The sequence below is a fragment of the Esox lucius genome, chromosome 4 (genome assembly GCF_011004845.1).
Source record: "Esox lucius isolate fEsoLuc1 chromosome 4, fEsoLuc1.pri, whole genome shotgun sequence".
NCBI lineage: Eukaryota > Metazoa > Chordata > Actinopteri > Esociformes > Esocidae > Esox > Esox lucius.
This window is the reverse complement of record NC_047572.1, coordinates 13,739,435-13,754,316: the sequence shown is the minus strand read 5'-3', so window position 1 is coordinate 13,754,316 and position 14,882 is coordinate 13,739,435. Positions and strand designations below refer to the sequence as shown.

General features: G+C 43.8%; 2 protein-coding genes across 2 annotated transcripts; one reads left to right on the top strand and one right to left on the bottom strand.

Moving 5' to 3' along the window:
• Positions 1 to 2,238: 2,238 nt before the first annotated feature.
• Positions 2,239 to 7,885, bottom strand: pcdh20 (protocadherin 20). Its single transcript, XM_010896575.3, has 3 exons — positions 7,526 to 7,885; positions 4,985 to 5,178; positions 2,239 to 4,803 (listed from the first exon to the last, which is right to left on the bottom strand). The coding sequence occupies exons 1-3, from the start codon at positions 7,547 to 7,549 to the stop codon at positions 2,385 to 2,387; spliced, it is 2,637 nt and encodes an 878-aa protein (XP_010894877.2). The 5' UTR covers positions 7,550 to 7,885; the 3' UTR covers positions 2,239 to 2,384.
• Positions 7,886 to 10,145: 2,260 nt separating this feature from the next.
• Positions 10,146 to 14,224, top strand: si:dkey-27i16.2. The gene is made up of 5 exons (XM_034291950.1): positions 10,146 to 10,360; positions 10,634 to 10,819; positions 11,199 to 11,276; positions 12,496 to 12,558; positions 13,347 to 14,224. The coding sequence occupies exons 1-5, from the start codon at positions 10,339 to 10,341 to the stop codon at positions 13,352 to 13,354; spliced, it is 357 nt and encodes a 118-aa protein (XP_034147841.1). The 5' UTR covers positions 10,146 to 10,338; the 3' UTR covers positions 13,355 to 14,224.
• The last annotated feature ends 658 nt before the right edge of the window (positions 14,225 to 14,882 follow it).

Sequence of the window (14,882 nt, the reverse complement as noted above, 5' to 3'; positions counted from 1 at the left end):
TTCGAGGTTTGTTACACACATCACACGCTCACAAGACAGGTGAAATTATCAATGGTGTCAAAACCCAAATGATCCAATTAACAATCTCAATGACTGAAGTCAGACTCCAAGATCAAGGGAATGCCCTTAACTGACAACATTTCTCTCCCCCTTGTCACTTGTCTGAACATGTACAGTGGATACAGACTGCACAGGAATCGTCTGAATCATGTTGTGGTGTTATCATGGATGAATAATCATCGATGTTGTTTTTATCTGGTTCTTTTGTCAGGTTACAGTGTAATATCTTCTAAATACCTGCATCTTAACATGCGGGTATTTAAACATTCTTCACCATTTATGTCATATCATGTATTTTCCACTTCACGCACAGTCTCTTAGTCTGCCTGCTGAGTACTTATAAAATGTACTTAAGTTATGTTTGAGCTGACTGAGGATTCTCTCCAACGGGTGGGCTGGTCACACATTCTCAAACGTGTCATATCTGTTCTACACAACACACATCTATGTAATGGCTCTGAATGTAACAGTGAACCCTTCTGGTTATGAACAAGGCCACTGACACCTGCAGAAGTAGCTTAACTCCCCTTAAAAAAAGGTACAGCTTAGCTATGCTCCTGGCAGGGGGAGATGTTATCTAACTCTACAGTAGATGGGCAAGAAAAGGTTTTGTATTAGTATTGGGTGTCCAGGCTTTCTTCCTGGCAAGATGTCCAAATAGCTTTTTGGCTTGGATGTATCTAATTGTAGTTTTGGGGTCTTGTGGACCCAAGATTCAGCCGACCTCTGCAGTTTTGCAACTCTGATCTGGGGTATTTGGCCCTATGTGGTTTAAAACTATGAATTGCAATTCTGACCCTTCTCCCTGTCCACTCAGGCCTCCCTCACCAACACACCCATCCCACCCCACCCTGCCCTTCACCCCACTCCAGCAGCCCCTTCGAGGAACTTTCATCAACAACCCTCAAGAGGAACATTAAACCCTTCATCACCTCCCCTCAAGAGGAACATTAAACCCTTTTGTGTGGCTAAACACCTGAGAGCAGCTATCACTCAGAGTGGGAAATCTGAGAAAGCTTCAGTCAACTTAACCTGGGCTATTACCTCAGTTTAGACCAGACGTGGATTCAAATAGTATTCAAAATCATTCAAAATCTTTGAGCATTGAAGCAATGAGGTGGCATTTGGACACATAAGGCAATGGAATGCTAGATAGATGAGGTTTGAGAATGTTTCGTTTAGTTGGCAAGCACCAATGGTGTTTATTTTTTCGGGAGGATTTTGAATCATTTTTGAAGCAATGCTTGTGTCAACCAGAGCTCTGTCTTCAGGTCAGGGGCTGCTCTATTTCCCTCCTTACAAGCATCATTAAGGGCTAAGTGTACAGTTGCCTTAGTCCCTGATAAAGATACCCCACACAGGCAGCTCAAGGTCCTGTAGCTGCTATAATGACTATTTATTAACTCCTACTGCATTCCTAAGTCCACATTCATTTTCGTGTTTTGTTGAAGTCATTATTTCCCTTATTGAAAAAACAGGTGGATACTTTGTACCATGTTCAAACCAAGTTTGGTCCCAAATTGATTTAAATTCCAGGCCTACGTAAGGTCTTGTCAGGTATTTCGCAAGTAGATTGAAACAGGTTTGTGATATTCATCAGAGATTAGGCTAAAGATATATTTTACTCTACCCAACAGAAATATTTAGATTAAAACTGAAAAATCTGTTTCCTTCGAAAAAAAAAAAAAAATCTTCACTTACCGCACATGTTTTGACAAACCTGTTTTAACCACCAGTCACAACGTTGTTTTGCCAATTCTACATCATATCTTCCCAGGGTTGGCTGATCACATATCTCTACAGATTCTTATTTCATTGAGTTCTCAAACTGTCTTGCTAGAAACCTTTTTTGTGCCAAATGTAACCCTGTTCCCTGTAATTAACCAGAGCCCTATGGGGCACTAGACAGGGTGCCAGTTAGGACGTAGTCACAATGTCTTAGTTTGACATCGGATTTATATGTGAATTTGTCTCAGTCGTACTACTAATGCTACTATTAGTGGTTTTGTGTTTTTGTTGCCTTATTAAGTCACTATAATGTAGGTGGTATTTTCAAACTTTCAAAGGGATGGTGCAGGAAGTTATTTAGCTACTTCTATAAAAGACTGATGAACATGTGGTTACCGTTTTTAGATATCTATGTTTAGAAAATGAGAAAACTGTGACTACATTCTTTTTTTATTGCAAAGATGTAAATATGGCAGCCATGTTTATCAGATTCTGTGGAAGAGACAGGGAAAAAAGCTCTTTAACAAAATCCAAAACATTACATGGTATTCAATACATGTAAAATATACATAATTTACAAGGGGGCAGAACAAGCATTAGAGCATTTCTCCTGTGTAATATTGGTCTTGAATGCGTAGAGGAATCTGATTCTCCCCATTGACCAATACCTTATCCTTTGGTTTCCTTCTTGATCGCTTCCTCTGTTTCAAGTATAAAATGACTGTCCCCAGAAACATGCAGAGCGATGCCCCCATCATGCCAAGACCAATTAGAAAAATCTGCTGAGCTTGTCCCTCCCTATCAGCCTCTCTGTTGCAGGCGGAAGACTCTGAGGTGGTCTTCGACAGTATGTAGGGCTGTGGTGTGGGTGTGGTTTCTAAATGGCATGGTTCCAAGGTGTCGTTAACCAGGAGATTGACCCAAATAGTGGTGTGGAGGGGCTCTGGTTTCCCCCTGTCACTTACCACAATGAACAAATGGTGCATCCCTAGGTCCTTACCCATTAGCCTCTGGGCCAAGGTCACATTCCCTGTCCGTGCGTCCAACTTGAAAGGGCTTCTGCCGCCGTGGTGGGACGTCGATCCCGGTGGTTCCTGTGCCGCGACTGTGTATGTGATCTCCGAGTTTAACCCTGAGTCCTCGTCGACGGCGTAGATCTTGGTCAACATGGTGCCGGTGGCAGTCGCCAGGGAGACGGGTAGACATGACAGGTTGCTGCTGGGTAGGACGACCTTGGGCCGGTTGTCGTTTACGTCCTCGAGGAACACCGTTACCCTGGCGACGGAGGTCAGCGGCGACGGGCGGCCGTTGTCGGTGGCGAGGAGAAGTAACTCGTAGCGGTCCTGTCGCTCACGGTCAAGGCCGGCCGTGCAGCGCAGTGTCCCCTGGGCGCTGTCGACGATGAAGGGGCCAACGCTGCCGTTCAACACTCTGACCTCAACCTCTCCATTGGGACCTGCATCTGCGTCCAACACCCCCACCTTCCCTACCTGGGCCAGCGGAGGTACATCCTCTGGGATGAAAAAGAAGAAGTGCGGGGTGAGGAAAACCGGAGCATTGTCGTTCTGGTCCAGGACTCTGATCGTCACCATCGCCGTGGACTCCAAGGGGGGAGAGCCACTATCTCTAGCCAGGACGGACAGGGTGTAAACATCCCGTTGTTCCCTGTCTAAAGACGCCGAGGCTGTCAGCTGACCGGTGACGCTGTCAATTCTAAAGATGGCCGCCGCCTCGTTGTGTGACGTCGGAACCAGTCTGTACGTGACCCTGCTGTTCTGTTGGCCGTCCGCGTCCGATGCCGTGACTGTCAGCAGAGACGATCCGGGTGGGTTGTTCTCCTCCACATCCAAATGATAGTGGCTCTGAAGAAACTGCGGGGCGTTGTCATTCACATCGACAACCAGCACCCGGATCACTTCCCTAAAGTGACCCGGAGTTTTAGGCTCCCCGACGCCACTGCACGTTACCACAGAAACATGATATTCACTTTTCATCTCGTAGTCTAAGGGCTTTGATGTCGATAGGAGGTATTTGCCGTTCTGTGGGCTCAAAGAAAACGGCTCCTCTCCTTCAATGGACAGAGATGATGAGCCTATAAAACGACTCGTATCCCCTGGCAGCTCTAGGATAGCCAAGACGGTGGGGGGCTTGTTTTCCTGTAACATTATCGTCTGGTTTCTGTGCTCGGCTAGGAACCTGATCTTCAGGCTGGGCTGTTGCGTGACCAGCAGCGATGCAGTTACCTGAGTATCTGCAGGGGTGCAGTGCCCGCGGGGGTCGCTGGCTAACACTTTCAACACCACCTCCTCTCCGCCGCCACTGGCAGTGTCAACATGGAGGTCCACTCTAAGGCTGATCAGGCCGGTCTGACTGTTCAGTGTGAAGAGCTCCTTGGCCCGGTCGGAGACCCTGGGGCTGAGGGCGTAGGTGATGGCAGCGTTAAAGCCCAGGTCCGGGTCGGTGGCTCTAACCTGGGCTACGGCTGTGCCTCTGCGTGAGCCCGCTGTAATATTAACCCTTTGGGGGCTGCCAGGGCTGAACTCCGGGCAGTTGTCGTCCACGTCGGTCACTTCGACTGATAAAGCCGCGGTGGCGGTGAGTGGGACTGCCCCTTGGTCCGTGGCAACTAGAGTCATCTCGTGAAGGTCCAGCGTCTCGCGATCCAGAGGTTTTTGCACAACCAAAAACAAAATGGCCGTCCCTTCGCTCTCATCTTTTTTGACGGTGAAAAACCCAGCAGCGCCCTCTAGGTGGTACCTCAGCTGTGCATTGCGACCCGTGTCTCTGTCTACTGCCTGATTGTCCAAAAGGAAACTGGTCCCAACGGCCACATTTTCAGGAACACTCTTGTGGATGTCAGTGTTGTCAAAGACAGGTGTGTTGTCATTGATGTCTTCAACTACTACAACAAGCTGTACAGCTGTTTCCTCAAGACCTACGAAGACAATGGTCCTTTGTGGGATGATGCAATCCTCCCCCTGGGGTTGATCGGGACACAGAGACTCCCGGTCCAGCCTGAAATACATCAAGTAGATAATTACTGTATTCCAAAGAGGCAGTTGATTTGACAGCGAAGAAAAAAATAACATACAATACAAAACAATAAATATAAAAAGCGAGAAAAATCCAATTAGGTAGCCCAAACAAACAGTGAGGTTAACCATAACATCTAGAATAAGCTGAAATAAATGAGCACCTGTGGTTTGTGGTGAACACATCCCCTGTCTTTTTGTCCATCCTGATGTAGTCCTCAGTCAGGAGCTGGTATGGTGGGGGGAACGTGGAACTAATTGACCCGACACATATGCCAGAATCCTGCTCCTCTGGAATGGAGATCCGGACAGAACCATGGCACGAGATCGGGCTGAGATGGACCATGACCAGCACAATCTAAAGGATAACATAGAAGTTAGAATTTCATTGGTGTGAAATAGACCACTGACACCAGTTCTGTGACTAAGACAGCTTAACCATGACCAGTGCACACTAAAGGAGAACCTGAACATGGAATTTAGAATGTGGGGAAATAGAATTCTGAGGAAATGTTTTGCAGAAATATTTTTTCACAAGTGTTCCTTGTACCTTCCCCCTTTAAAAAGCTTTTGGGTAAACACCTTCCTTCTATAATTAGGTATTAACCATGGCAAATATATCAGTGTCCAAAATGCCACCTTATTTAGCACACTACTTTTGACTGAGGTTCATAGGGTTCCGGTAAAAAACGAGTGCTCAATTTAGTACATAGAGGAGCATTGGGGATGCATACTGCGTGTACAGCAGTTAGGTATTATATCTGATACCTTTCACTCTAGAACTTACTATTGAAACCTGTTGCACCATCACTAATGGCAACATGCTTGTGGATTTATAATAACACTTTTAACAAAGCATATGCACCTGATATACATGGGAATGTACAGTGGGGAGAACAAGTATTTGATACACTGCCGATTTTGCAGGTTTTCCTACTTACAAAGCATGTAGAGGTCTGTCATTTTTATCATAGATACACTTTAACTGTGAGAGACGGAATCTAAAACAAAAATCCAGAAAATCACATTGTATGGTTTTTTTATAATTAATTTGCATTTTATTGCATGACATATGTATTTGATCACCTACCAACCAGTAAGAATTCCGGCTCTCACAGACCTGTTAGTTTTTCTTTAAGAAGCCCTCCTGTTCTCCACTCATTACCTGTATTAACTGCACCTGTTTGAACTCGTTACCTGTATAAAAGACACCTGTCCACACAATCAAACAGACTCCAACCTCTACACAATGGCCAAGACCAGAGAGCTGTGTAAGGACATCAGGGATAAAATTGTAAACCTGGACAAGGCTGGGATGGGCTACAGGACAAAAGGCAAGCAGCTTGGTGACAATAGCCAGTTCATGTCCAGGCCCGTCTGAAGTTTGCCAATGACCATCTGGATGATCCAGAGGAGGAATGGGAGAAGGTCATGTGGTCTGATGAGACAAAAATAGAGCTTTTTGGTCTAGACTCCACTCGCTGTGTTTGGAGGAAGAAGAAGGATGAATACAAACCCAAGAACACCATCCCAACTGTGAAGCATGGAGGTGGAAACATCTTTCTTTGGGGATGCTTTTCTGCAAAGGGGACAGGATGACTGCACCGTATTGAGGGGAGGATGGATGGGGCCATGTATCGCGAGATCTTGGCCAACAACCTCCTTCCCTCAGTAAGAGCATTTAAGATGGGTCGTGGCTGGGTCTTCCAGCATGACAACGACCCGAAACACACAGCCAGGGCAACTAAGGACTGGCTCTGTAAGAAGAATCTCAAGGTCCTGGACGTGAACCCAATAGAAAATCTTTGGAGGAAGCTGAAAGTCTGTATTACCCAGCGACAGCCCTGATACCTGAAGGATCTGGAGAAGGTCTGTATGGAGGAGTGGGCCAAAATCCCTGCTGCAGTGTGTGCAAACCTGGTCTTGAACTACAGGAAATGTATGATCTCTGTAACTGCACTGTAAGGTTTCTGTACCAAATATTAAGTTCTGCTTATCTGATGTATCAAATACTTATGTCATGCAATAAAATGCAAATTATTTAATTATTTAACAATCATACAATGTGATTTTCTGGATTTTTGTTTTGGATTCCATCACTCACAGTTGAAGTGATGGACTATGATAAAAATTACAGACTTCAACATGCTTTGTAAGTGGGAAAACCTGCAAAATCGGCAGTGTATCAAATACTTGTTCTCCCCACTGTACATATTGTACATGTCTGTTCCATATTAATAATGGTTAAATACCAAAGTGTACAAAGGTTATTTTTTCCTGGACATAATAAGTTACTGCATTACCTCAGGGGACGTTGCACTTGGCCAGAAATGTATCATATTACAGATTGACTAGATTCCTATCACACAAGCTACTGAACAAGATACACACGTAGCCTACATTCCTATCACACAAGCTACTGAACAAGATACACGTAGCGTATGACTACTAAAATGCTGCAAATTACCAAACAAAATGCATGTAATATATATTGTTTGATGCATTTTAGGATACATATGAAATAATAACAATTTGCCAAATACTTCATATACCGGATGCATCTGAAAATGTATTTGGGATGCATTTTAAGTATAGAACATATATCAAAATCATTATTTAGTCAATAGTTACAGTTCAATTCGTTTTTATCATTGTATGGGAGACAAACCTGGACACATCTGTAAAAGGCCATGCGATGTACTGACCTGAAGGAATCCAGCCCAGTTCATGTTATCATCTGTTCCATGGCCCGTAGCCTTTACACGCGACACCTGTCCGGGCTTCCTCTACCTCTGCCACAGTGTAGTGAGCAGCGCTGGAGCCAGCTACGTATACCTGTAGAGCCTGAACCTGGGATCTGTCAGCCCCCATTGTCTCGTCCTGTCCTCCACCCTCTTGTCATTCTGCCAGATTATAATGAGGACTGCGTTATAACCTGCAGCTTTCCTGCACCCCTTGGGACTACTACTGACAAAGGGTTTTTAGTACTCCATTGCTTTTTTCATGACATTTGCTTTTGAACTATTGGAAGCACACTACTTTTTTTTTTGCAAGAGAACAACATTTATTTGATAGCATCAGACCTGCCTCGCGATCACCTTATACAAAGTTTTTGTTTAAAATATGCTTAATTACCACACTGGCCTTTAACACCAAAGTGATCGGTTCTCACGATTTGTTATCAATTATGTGTCTTTCATTCTATCCTTGAGCTACACAACCAACCCTGATAGCGCAGTAAATCGCTCTGGATAAGTGAATCTAGTAAATGACTTAAATGTAAAAATACAAAATAATCATGAAGTGTGAATGGTATGGACTACCACTAAGGTAACTTTAGCACCAACCCATATTTAGAGTAGCTATAGTTGTATTTCTTTCAGTATATTTGCTAGCTTGTTTAACGTAGCTTCCTAAACCCTGGCAACTACTGTATAGACATGGGAACATGTTGAATTAACTATCTAAAGGGGGACAGCAAAGTTGATAGCCCATAAATATCATACAGCCTACTAATCATACTCTTAACCTCAATAACCTAACATGTATGCCTAAACCTAACCTAGCACCACTACCTAACCAATAAGGCGTAAACTCCTCCAATTTAGCCAAAAAACGACACGTACACTGCTCAACATTTATGGGGGATAACATGCACAGCAACGCTCAATCCCTTCAACCACTTTAACCCCTAATATCATTCATAGCAATCCCAAATCTGGCCCTCGAAGCCAGTTCCACTCCATTTTTCATTTAACCCCTCTAATCAGGGACTTATTCAGACTAAAGACACCAGGTGGGTCCAATTAATGATGGGGTAGAACAGAAAACCATCAGCCTCTGGCCCTCATATTAAGATATGAATACCCCTGCCCTACGGCCTAAATCTATGACCTGTGACCACTCATTTCAGATCTGAACTTGCTATGCTAAATTAACTTTTAAAAGGGATCGCTGAAACCTGTATAGGCTACATACACTCCTGTATACACACGTATACAAAGACGCTCGCAAGCACACAAATCATACTTAGCTACAGTATAATGAAAACATCCAAATATAGGCTAATCATAATCCTAAACCTAACACTGACCTCAAAGACAAATTCCTAACCCATAACCCCAATTAAAACGTGTATCTTAAACTGAACTCAAGCCAAATAAAAATAGGCTACTTTCCTGAATGGAACATTTTTCAACTGCAGGTATAGGGACGTGTTTGTCCCCGTTCACAGTAAAACCCAATCATACACCTTCACGTACCTGCACATAATATGAGAGTTTTGTATGGAGTAGCAAATCAGAACAACTGTTTCGCCTTTAGGCTTTCTCTTTGTGTTACGCTTCACTTACTCTGGGGTATGCAGGAAATCGAACGGATAAATGTTTAAAGGAACAACAGGATTTGCAAATTAAATAGTGACAGACCGGCTACTTCTGTTCAAACTGATACGTCACTTTTAATGGGTATTCTGTAGCAATGAGAACGATCTCTGCGTATTTGGGATCAATGCAAATATACATTTATTCATTCAAGAATGTAATACAAAACATTTAAGCACGCTATTAGGATCATGATCTGGAGATCTGCACAAACACAAGTAATGGGACTTGTTTCCAACTGTTCATGACAATGGATAATGTTCTTAACGTTTATGTTCTCTATTTTTATAATGCCTAAATAAATACAAAAACCGTACGTTACAATGTTCATGATATTTCATCCCCAAATATTTAGGCATGGTTTCATTAAGACCGTAATTAGTAGATGTTGAATGGTGAACCTTACTTTTTGAGCGCCCTCTGTTGGTTGAAGCAGTGTTAGTGTCAATTGTCAATGGTATAGCATGGTTCCTCTTACGTCTGTATTATCAGCGGGAAATATGGAGCTATCGTATCTTATTGATTAAATCAGTCAAATCCCCGATGAAATGAAAGGAGTTTAGGGCGTCATTTGAGGTCAAAATTGGCTTTTTAGGAAATGTTTACAAACTTTGCATCGGGCGCAGTGGAATAATAATTTTAAAACAATTGACAGATAACGTAATGCGATCAGGTAAAACAATAATGTCTTTAGTAGGCTTTTAACCATAGACCATATCTGAGGAAAATGACATCACTTATTTCTTCAACTTCCGTAATACTCTTGAAAAAAAAGAGCTAGCGTAGCAGGATTCCTGTGACACATGGAAAACCCCTCAGAAAAAAGTGGTAAAGCATTGCAAAATAATCTATTTTGGGTCTCTGAAACTGTTCCGTTCACGTGTGTACGTTTTAAGGAAAGTTTTTTTTCTTTGGCCTACAGTTGCTTTCGAGACGCCACCTTTCTGCGTACTTCAGCCCAATAGGACCCCCTTCTCACATAAGCCACAAAAGCCACGCTCGTAACCTGATTGGCTGCAGCAGAGTGCGTCTTTTCCGTTGTGAGTGGAGGGGTTTTAAATGGAGAGGACCAGTGAAACGTTACATATAATAGAGAACAGTTACTCTTCGTTATCACTGCATTCCCGCCATTCAGAATGTCCACAGAAAACTTTTCAGGTGAGTTTTCAACGTAATGTTGACTTATACGATTAATAATTATCATCATCAACGTATTGCATCAGTTATGTTTGAGTTTTAGCTCTGTAATTATAGATATTTATAATATTTATTGATTCGAATTGGCTAACTTATCACATTTTATGTTTTTAATATGATAACATGGCGAACTGGATTTAGATGAATTTAAATAGCAGCCTGATAAAACAATTTCCTAAAGGAATTAAAGGTCATTCTTTACTGATTTATTCTGTGATACAATTCTCCCATCAGACTTGGAGATGGAGCTAAATGATCTGCTCCAAGAGTTTGCTGACGTGGTTAAGGAGTTGAGAGAGCCTTCCCAAAGCGTCCCGTACGCATACGAGCAACTCCTGTCCCAGGCTAAACGGCGCACGGGGCTGGGAGACGAAGGCTCGATGGTCAGCGACAGCGGTGTGGAGGACACTAGTGACTATAGTGAGTAGCCTCAATTATGTTTGCCTACTAAAGTCGTTGATAATGCTTGTACCTATGCACAATATCGGGTGTCAATTGTGAAGAGTAGAGTGGTGTTTGTCCTTCAACGTGCCAACATTTGATGATTACATTTCTCCGCCAGCATTTGATGATTACATTTCTCCCAGGCGCTAGCATACAATACCATGTGTATCGTAATAATCATAATATGAAAAAAGGAGTAAACACAAAACAGCAGATTTTTCAACCATTACCACGTTTTCCATTTTTAATTTATAATCAAAATGTCTCTGTCAGTTGTACCACATAAGTGTTCTTGTGGTCAAACTTATTTCTCTCTCTCTCCATCCCTCCCTCCCTCCCCCTCCGCTCCTTTCAGGCAGCGAGGCGTCTTTAGGCAACAGTCTGAACACTAGTGAAGAGGAACTCCACACCGCAGGCGTCCTAACGCCCAAAGGTAGGGGGAACTTTCACTGCTAACATCTGCATCCACCACCGCCTCTGAACTATCTGACCAAGCTAGAGATTTGGGGGGCAGTCCCTTGTCAGTCACCGGTCACTTGCACTTTCACACAGATAATTAAGGCGTTACCATAACACAGATCTGTTGAGTTTACACAACAAAGCTGGGCTACTGTGTCAGTTGAGCAGGTCTCCTGCCAGGCAATCTGCCCCCCATGTGGGGCTGGAGGTGGGGGTTGTGTGATGCTGGTGGGGTGCTTAAGGCTGCAGTATACCTCAGCTTGAAAAGAGATGCGCGCAAACCGTCAAAGTCCCCCCTGTGTGTGTTTTTCAAAGGGACCACATCTAATGGAGACAAGGGTATAATGTTAAGTTATAACGTTAATGGAAAGAATGCAGCTGATTGAGGGGACGCCAGTCTGTTGGTCTCCATTCTACTGGCCCACAGGACACTACTGAAAGGGACAATCCGCGGTTGCTGAATGAATTTCAGCACTTATATTCTTTGAGAAGCAACAGAAAAGATTAAATCTTATAAATTCCCAATCAAAACCCCCAATTACACATTTGTTTACTTTTAGGATTCCATTTTAGTCATTTAGCAGAGCGATGTGCATGAGAAATTGCGGTTAACAGATTTAAGATAGAATTACAGATTTTTCCCATTGCTGGCCTGGGTGTTCAGTAGTGGAACTTCTGATTCCTGGTCAGATGCCCTAAACGCTAAGCTCTCTTCTGCTCTAAGATTTTCTGGCCCCTGTAAGTGTCATTGTAAAGCCTTAAAACACAGTTCAAATTATAATTTGGATCTCCTGGATGGCCAGTCTGTGCGTCCATGGCTGTGATTGTGAGAGTGGTTGCGTGTCTCCAACCGCCATTTTAATAAGAGGCAGTAAATCTTATTTTCCATCTTTACCTTGGGGGTTTTGTCCCGACTCCTTCAGTGCATCCCAAATGGCGTTCTATGCCAGATAGTGCACTCACAGCCCCCCAAAAATAGTGCACGACATAGAAGTGTACTCTGCGATTTGGGACAGCATTTTCCCCTCCTTATGTAATTCTGGGAGTTAGATCAAGTTTCCTGCACGGGTCCAAGGGAGGAAATGCCACTGAACTTAGCTCTGCTACTGTGTCTGTTTGCAGACATTTTCCATTCAACCTCTCTTTATTCATCCTTTCTCACATTCCCGTCCTTTTCGCTTTTCTTTCTGCAGCCAGAATGGGAGACACTGCGGACCTGCAAAGATTCATCGACAGCTTGGACCAGGAACTCGCAGGTATGCATCCGAAAACTGAAACATTTCCCCTTGATCACCTAAAAACATGCCAAAAAATCTCACAATGATCTTAAATAAAGATCTTCACAACATATAAAAATGAAACCTTTCTCCCATAGTCATCTAAAATAATCGAAAAAAATAATCTAAATACTAAAGAATGGTCCCACAATCTTAAAATCTGTTTCAAATCACTTTACATCAGAAGCGTTTCAGCCTGTTTGGCCTTTAATAGTATACATTTATGTCCATTGAGATGCTAACATGTAGAGCGGCTTGTAGCCGTAGCCACCTCCCGTGTCCCAAAATATACTGTATTCCCTTTGTAGTGTACTTCTTTTGACCATAGCCCCGTGGGGCCCCATGAGCCCACTGGGTGCCATTTGGGACTGTCTGTGTGTCTCATCCCGGCAGTATCCTGCCTAATCTCAGAGCTCCTCTTGGGTGTAAATGCCATGTCTACAGGGCTCAGGTGGGCTATCTACACGCCCTCCAGTGATAATGGCCGTGTTAGCACTATCAGTAGAGAGGCTGTACTGTTTCAGTTAACACACAGAGAGGGAGACATTCATTCTCTTACACACACACACACATACGCCTACGCGCGCACACACTGTGCTATCAGTGGGCCAGACACACAGAGAACTGCTGTTCCCCATGAATCAAAACTGCTCTGGGCCTCTGCGCCGTGGTCCTGAATGCTAATGACGGGGAGTTTGTGTCTGTGTGGTGTTGGCTTTTTCCGTTAACCTGCTGCTGACCTGTCCCTACTTTATCGGCCCCGACAGAGATGTGAGCCGACAGAACGAGAAGGGGAGAGGCGGAGAGAAGTGAGGGCGATGAGGCTGAGACCACGACGAGAGAGAGGGAGAGATCGGTCCGGAGGCTGACCACTGCTGGGCACGCACCCACAGTCACACAGCAGGGCTCAGTTCCGTTAAGAGGAAGGCATCTCTCGTCTGGTCCCTTGGAGGGAGCGAGGTTAAACATGAAGAATTAAAAGGGCATCTTATTCCGGTAGCTTAAACATGACTGGACCCGGGGCAGGGCTACACAGCAAACCCTCCGTCAACCCTGGCCTTTAGAGAAAGCCTGGTGGCACTGTATCAACTAAAGGAAGCTGTTCGGTAGTCTAAAGTGTCTCTCTCGAATTGGGAAACCGAAATGTCACCCCTTTATCCTCTGCTGTGCATTATTTCATCTTCTATAAAGGGAATAGGGTGCCCTTTTATACTCCGAGATGAATACCAGAAGGAAACGGATCAGTTAGCAGTAGAGGCAACACAGTATCTTGTTATTAGGCGGAGCTGCACCTTTGGGTTCCTGCCAGCCTGTTGTTTTTTGAAGGCAGGCCTTGTAGCAGTGATGCCCCTCGTTCTCATCAAATGGAAAATGTGTTGGAAAAAACGTGTCATCCTTTAAAACTATTACCAGACAGTGTCTCATATCAACCAAAATGAACTGTATGTTGTTACTTACTCAGATTTGGTATTTAAGTTGATGCCCTTTTAATAAAGAATTTTAGTGTCATGTACAGTAACTGTAAAATGTATATTGTTAAAGTATGTACAGTATTATGAATGCCTATACTACAAACAGACATGAGCCTGTTCCTTTTTGTACAGAGGAATGCACAGATGAATAAAGATATGTATTTTTCAAATTCTTTGTTGTCGTGTAGATCTTTCAAAGTAGTTTTCATGGAATACCACTATGAATTAGTCGAACATATAATTCTATGTAAAATATAGGACGAGGATAACAGACCAGCGTAAAAATCCTCAGACTGGTTCCAGAAACTGATGACCACAACCGTTGGGGAAGCCCAATTTTGAATACTGTACGATGGGTTTATTCTTGGATGAAGATGGTCCAGTTGGTGAAGACACCGTTCGGTACAACGCCGCTCATTTGGAGGTCATCTAAACGACCGCAGATGACGGAGTCACGGACTGAGACTTGGTGAAGGAAGGGAACATCTAAAGATAATGCAGCTGTCTTGAACATTGTCACCAAGAAACTGCCACGGCAGCAGTTCAACCAGCGCTCCGTCGCTGTGCATCAGCTATTATAATGAGGATGCATCCCTCACAGCCCATTTCTTTCATTTCAAGAATGGACTAGCTCTAAAGAATCGGTTCGTACCTTCGCTTTCAGTCTTACTGGAGGATCAAACTGTATAACCTCTTAACCGTTCACCCACCCCACGCACGGCCTGTGTGTTCACCTCCTGTACATCCGGCTTACATACCAAATGGCCCCCCATTCCTTGCTTTGTGCAATGCTCCCGCTTAACGTAGTGTACTGAATAGCCTGTAGAGTGC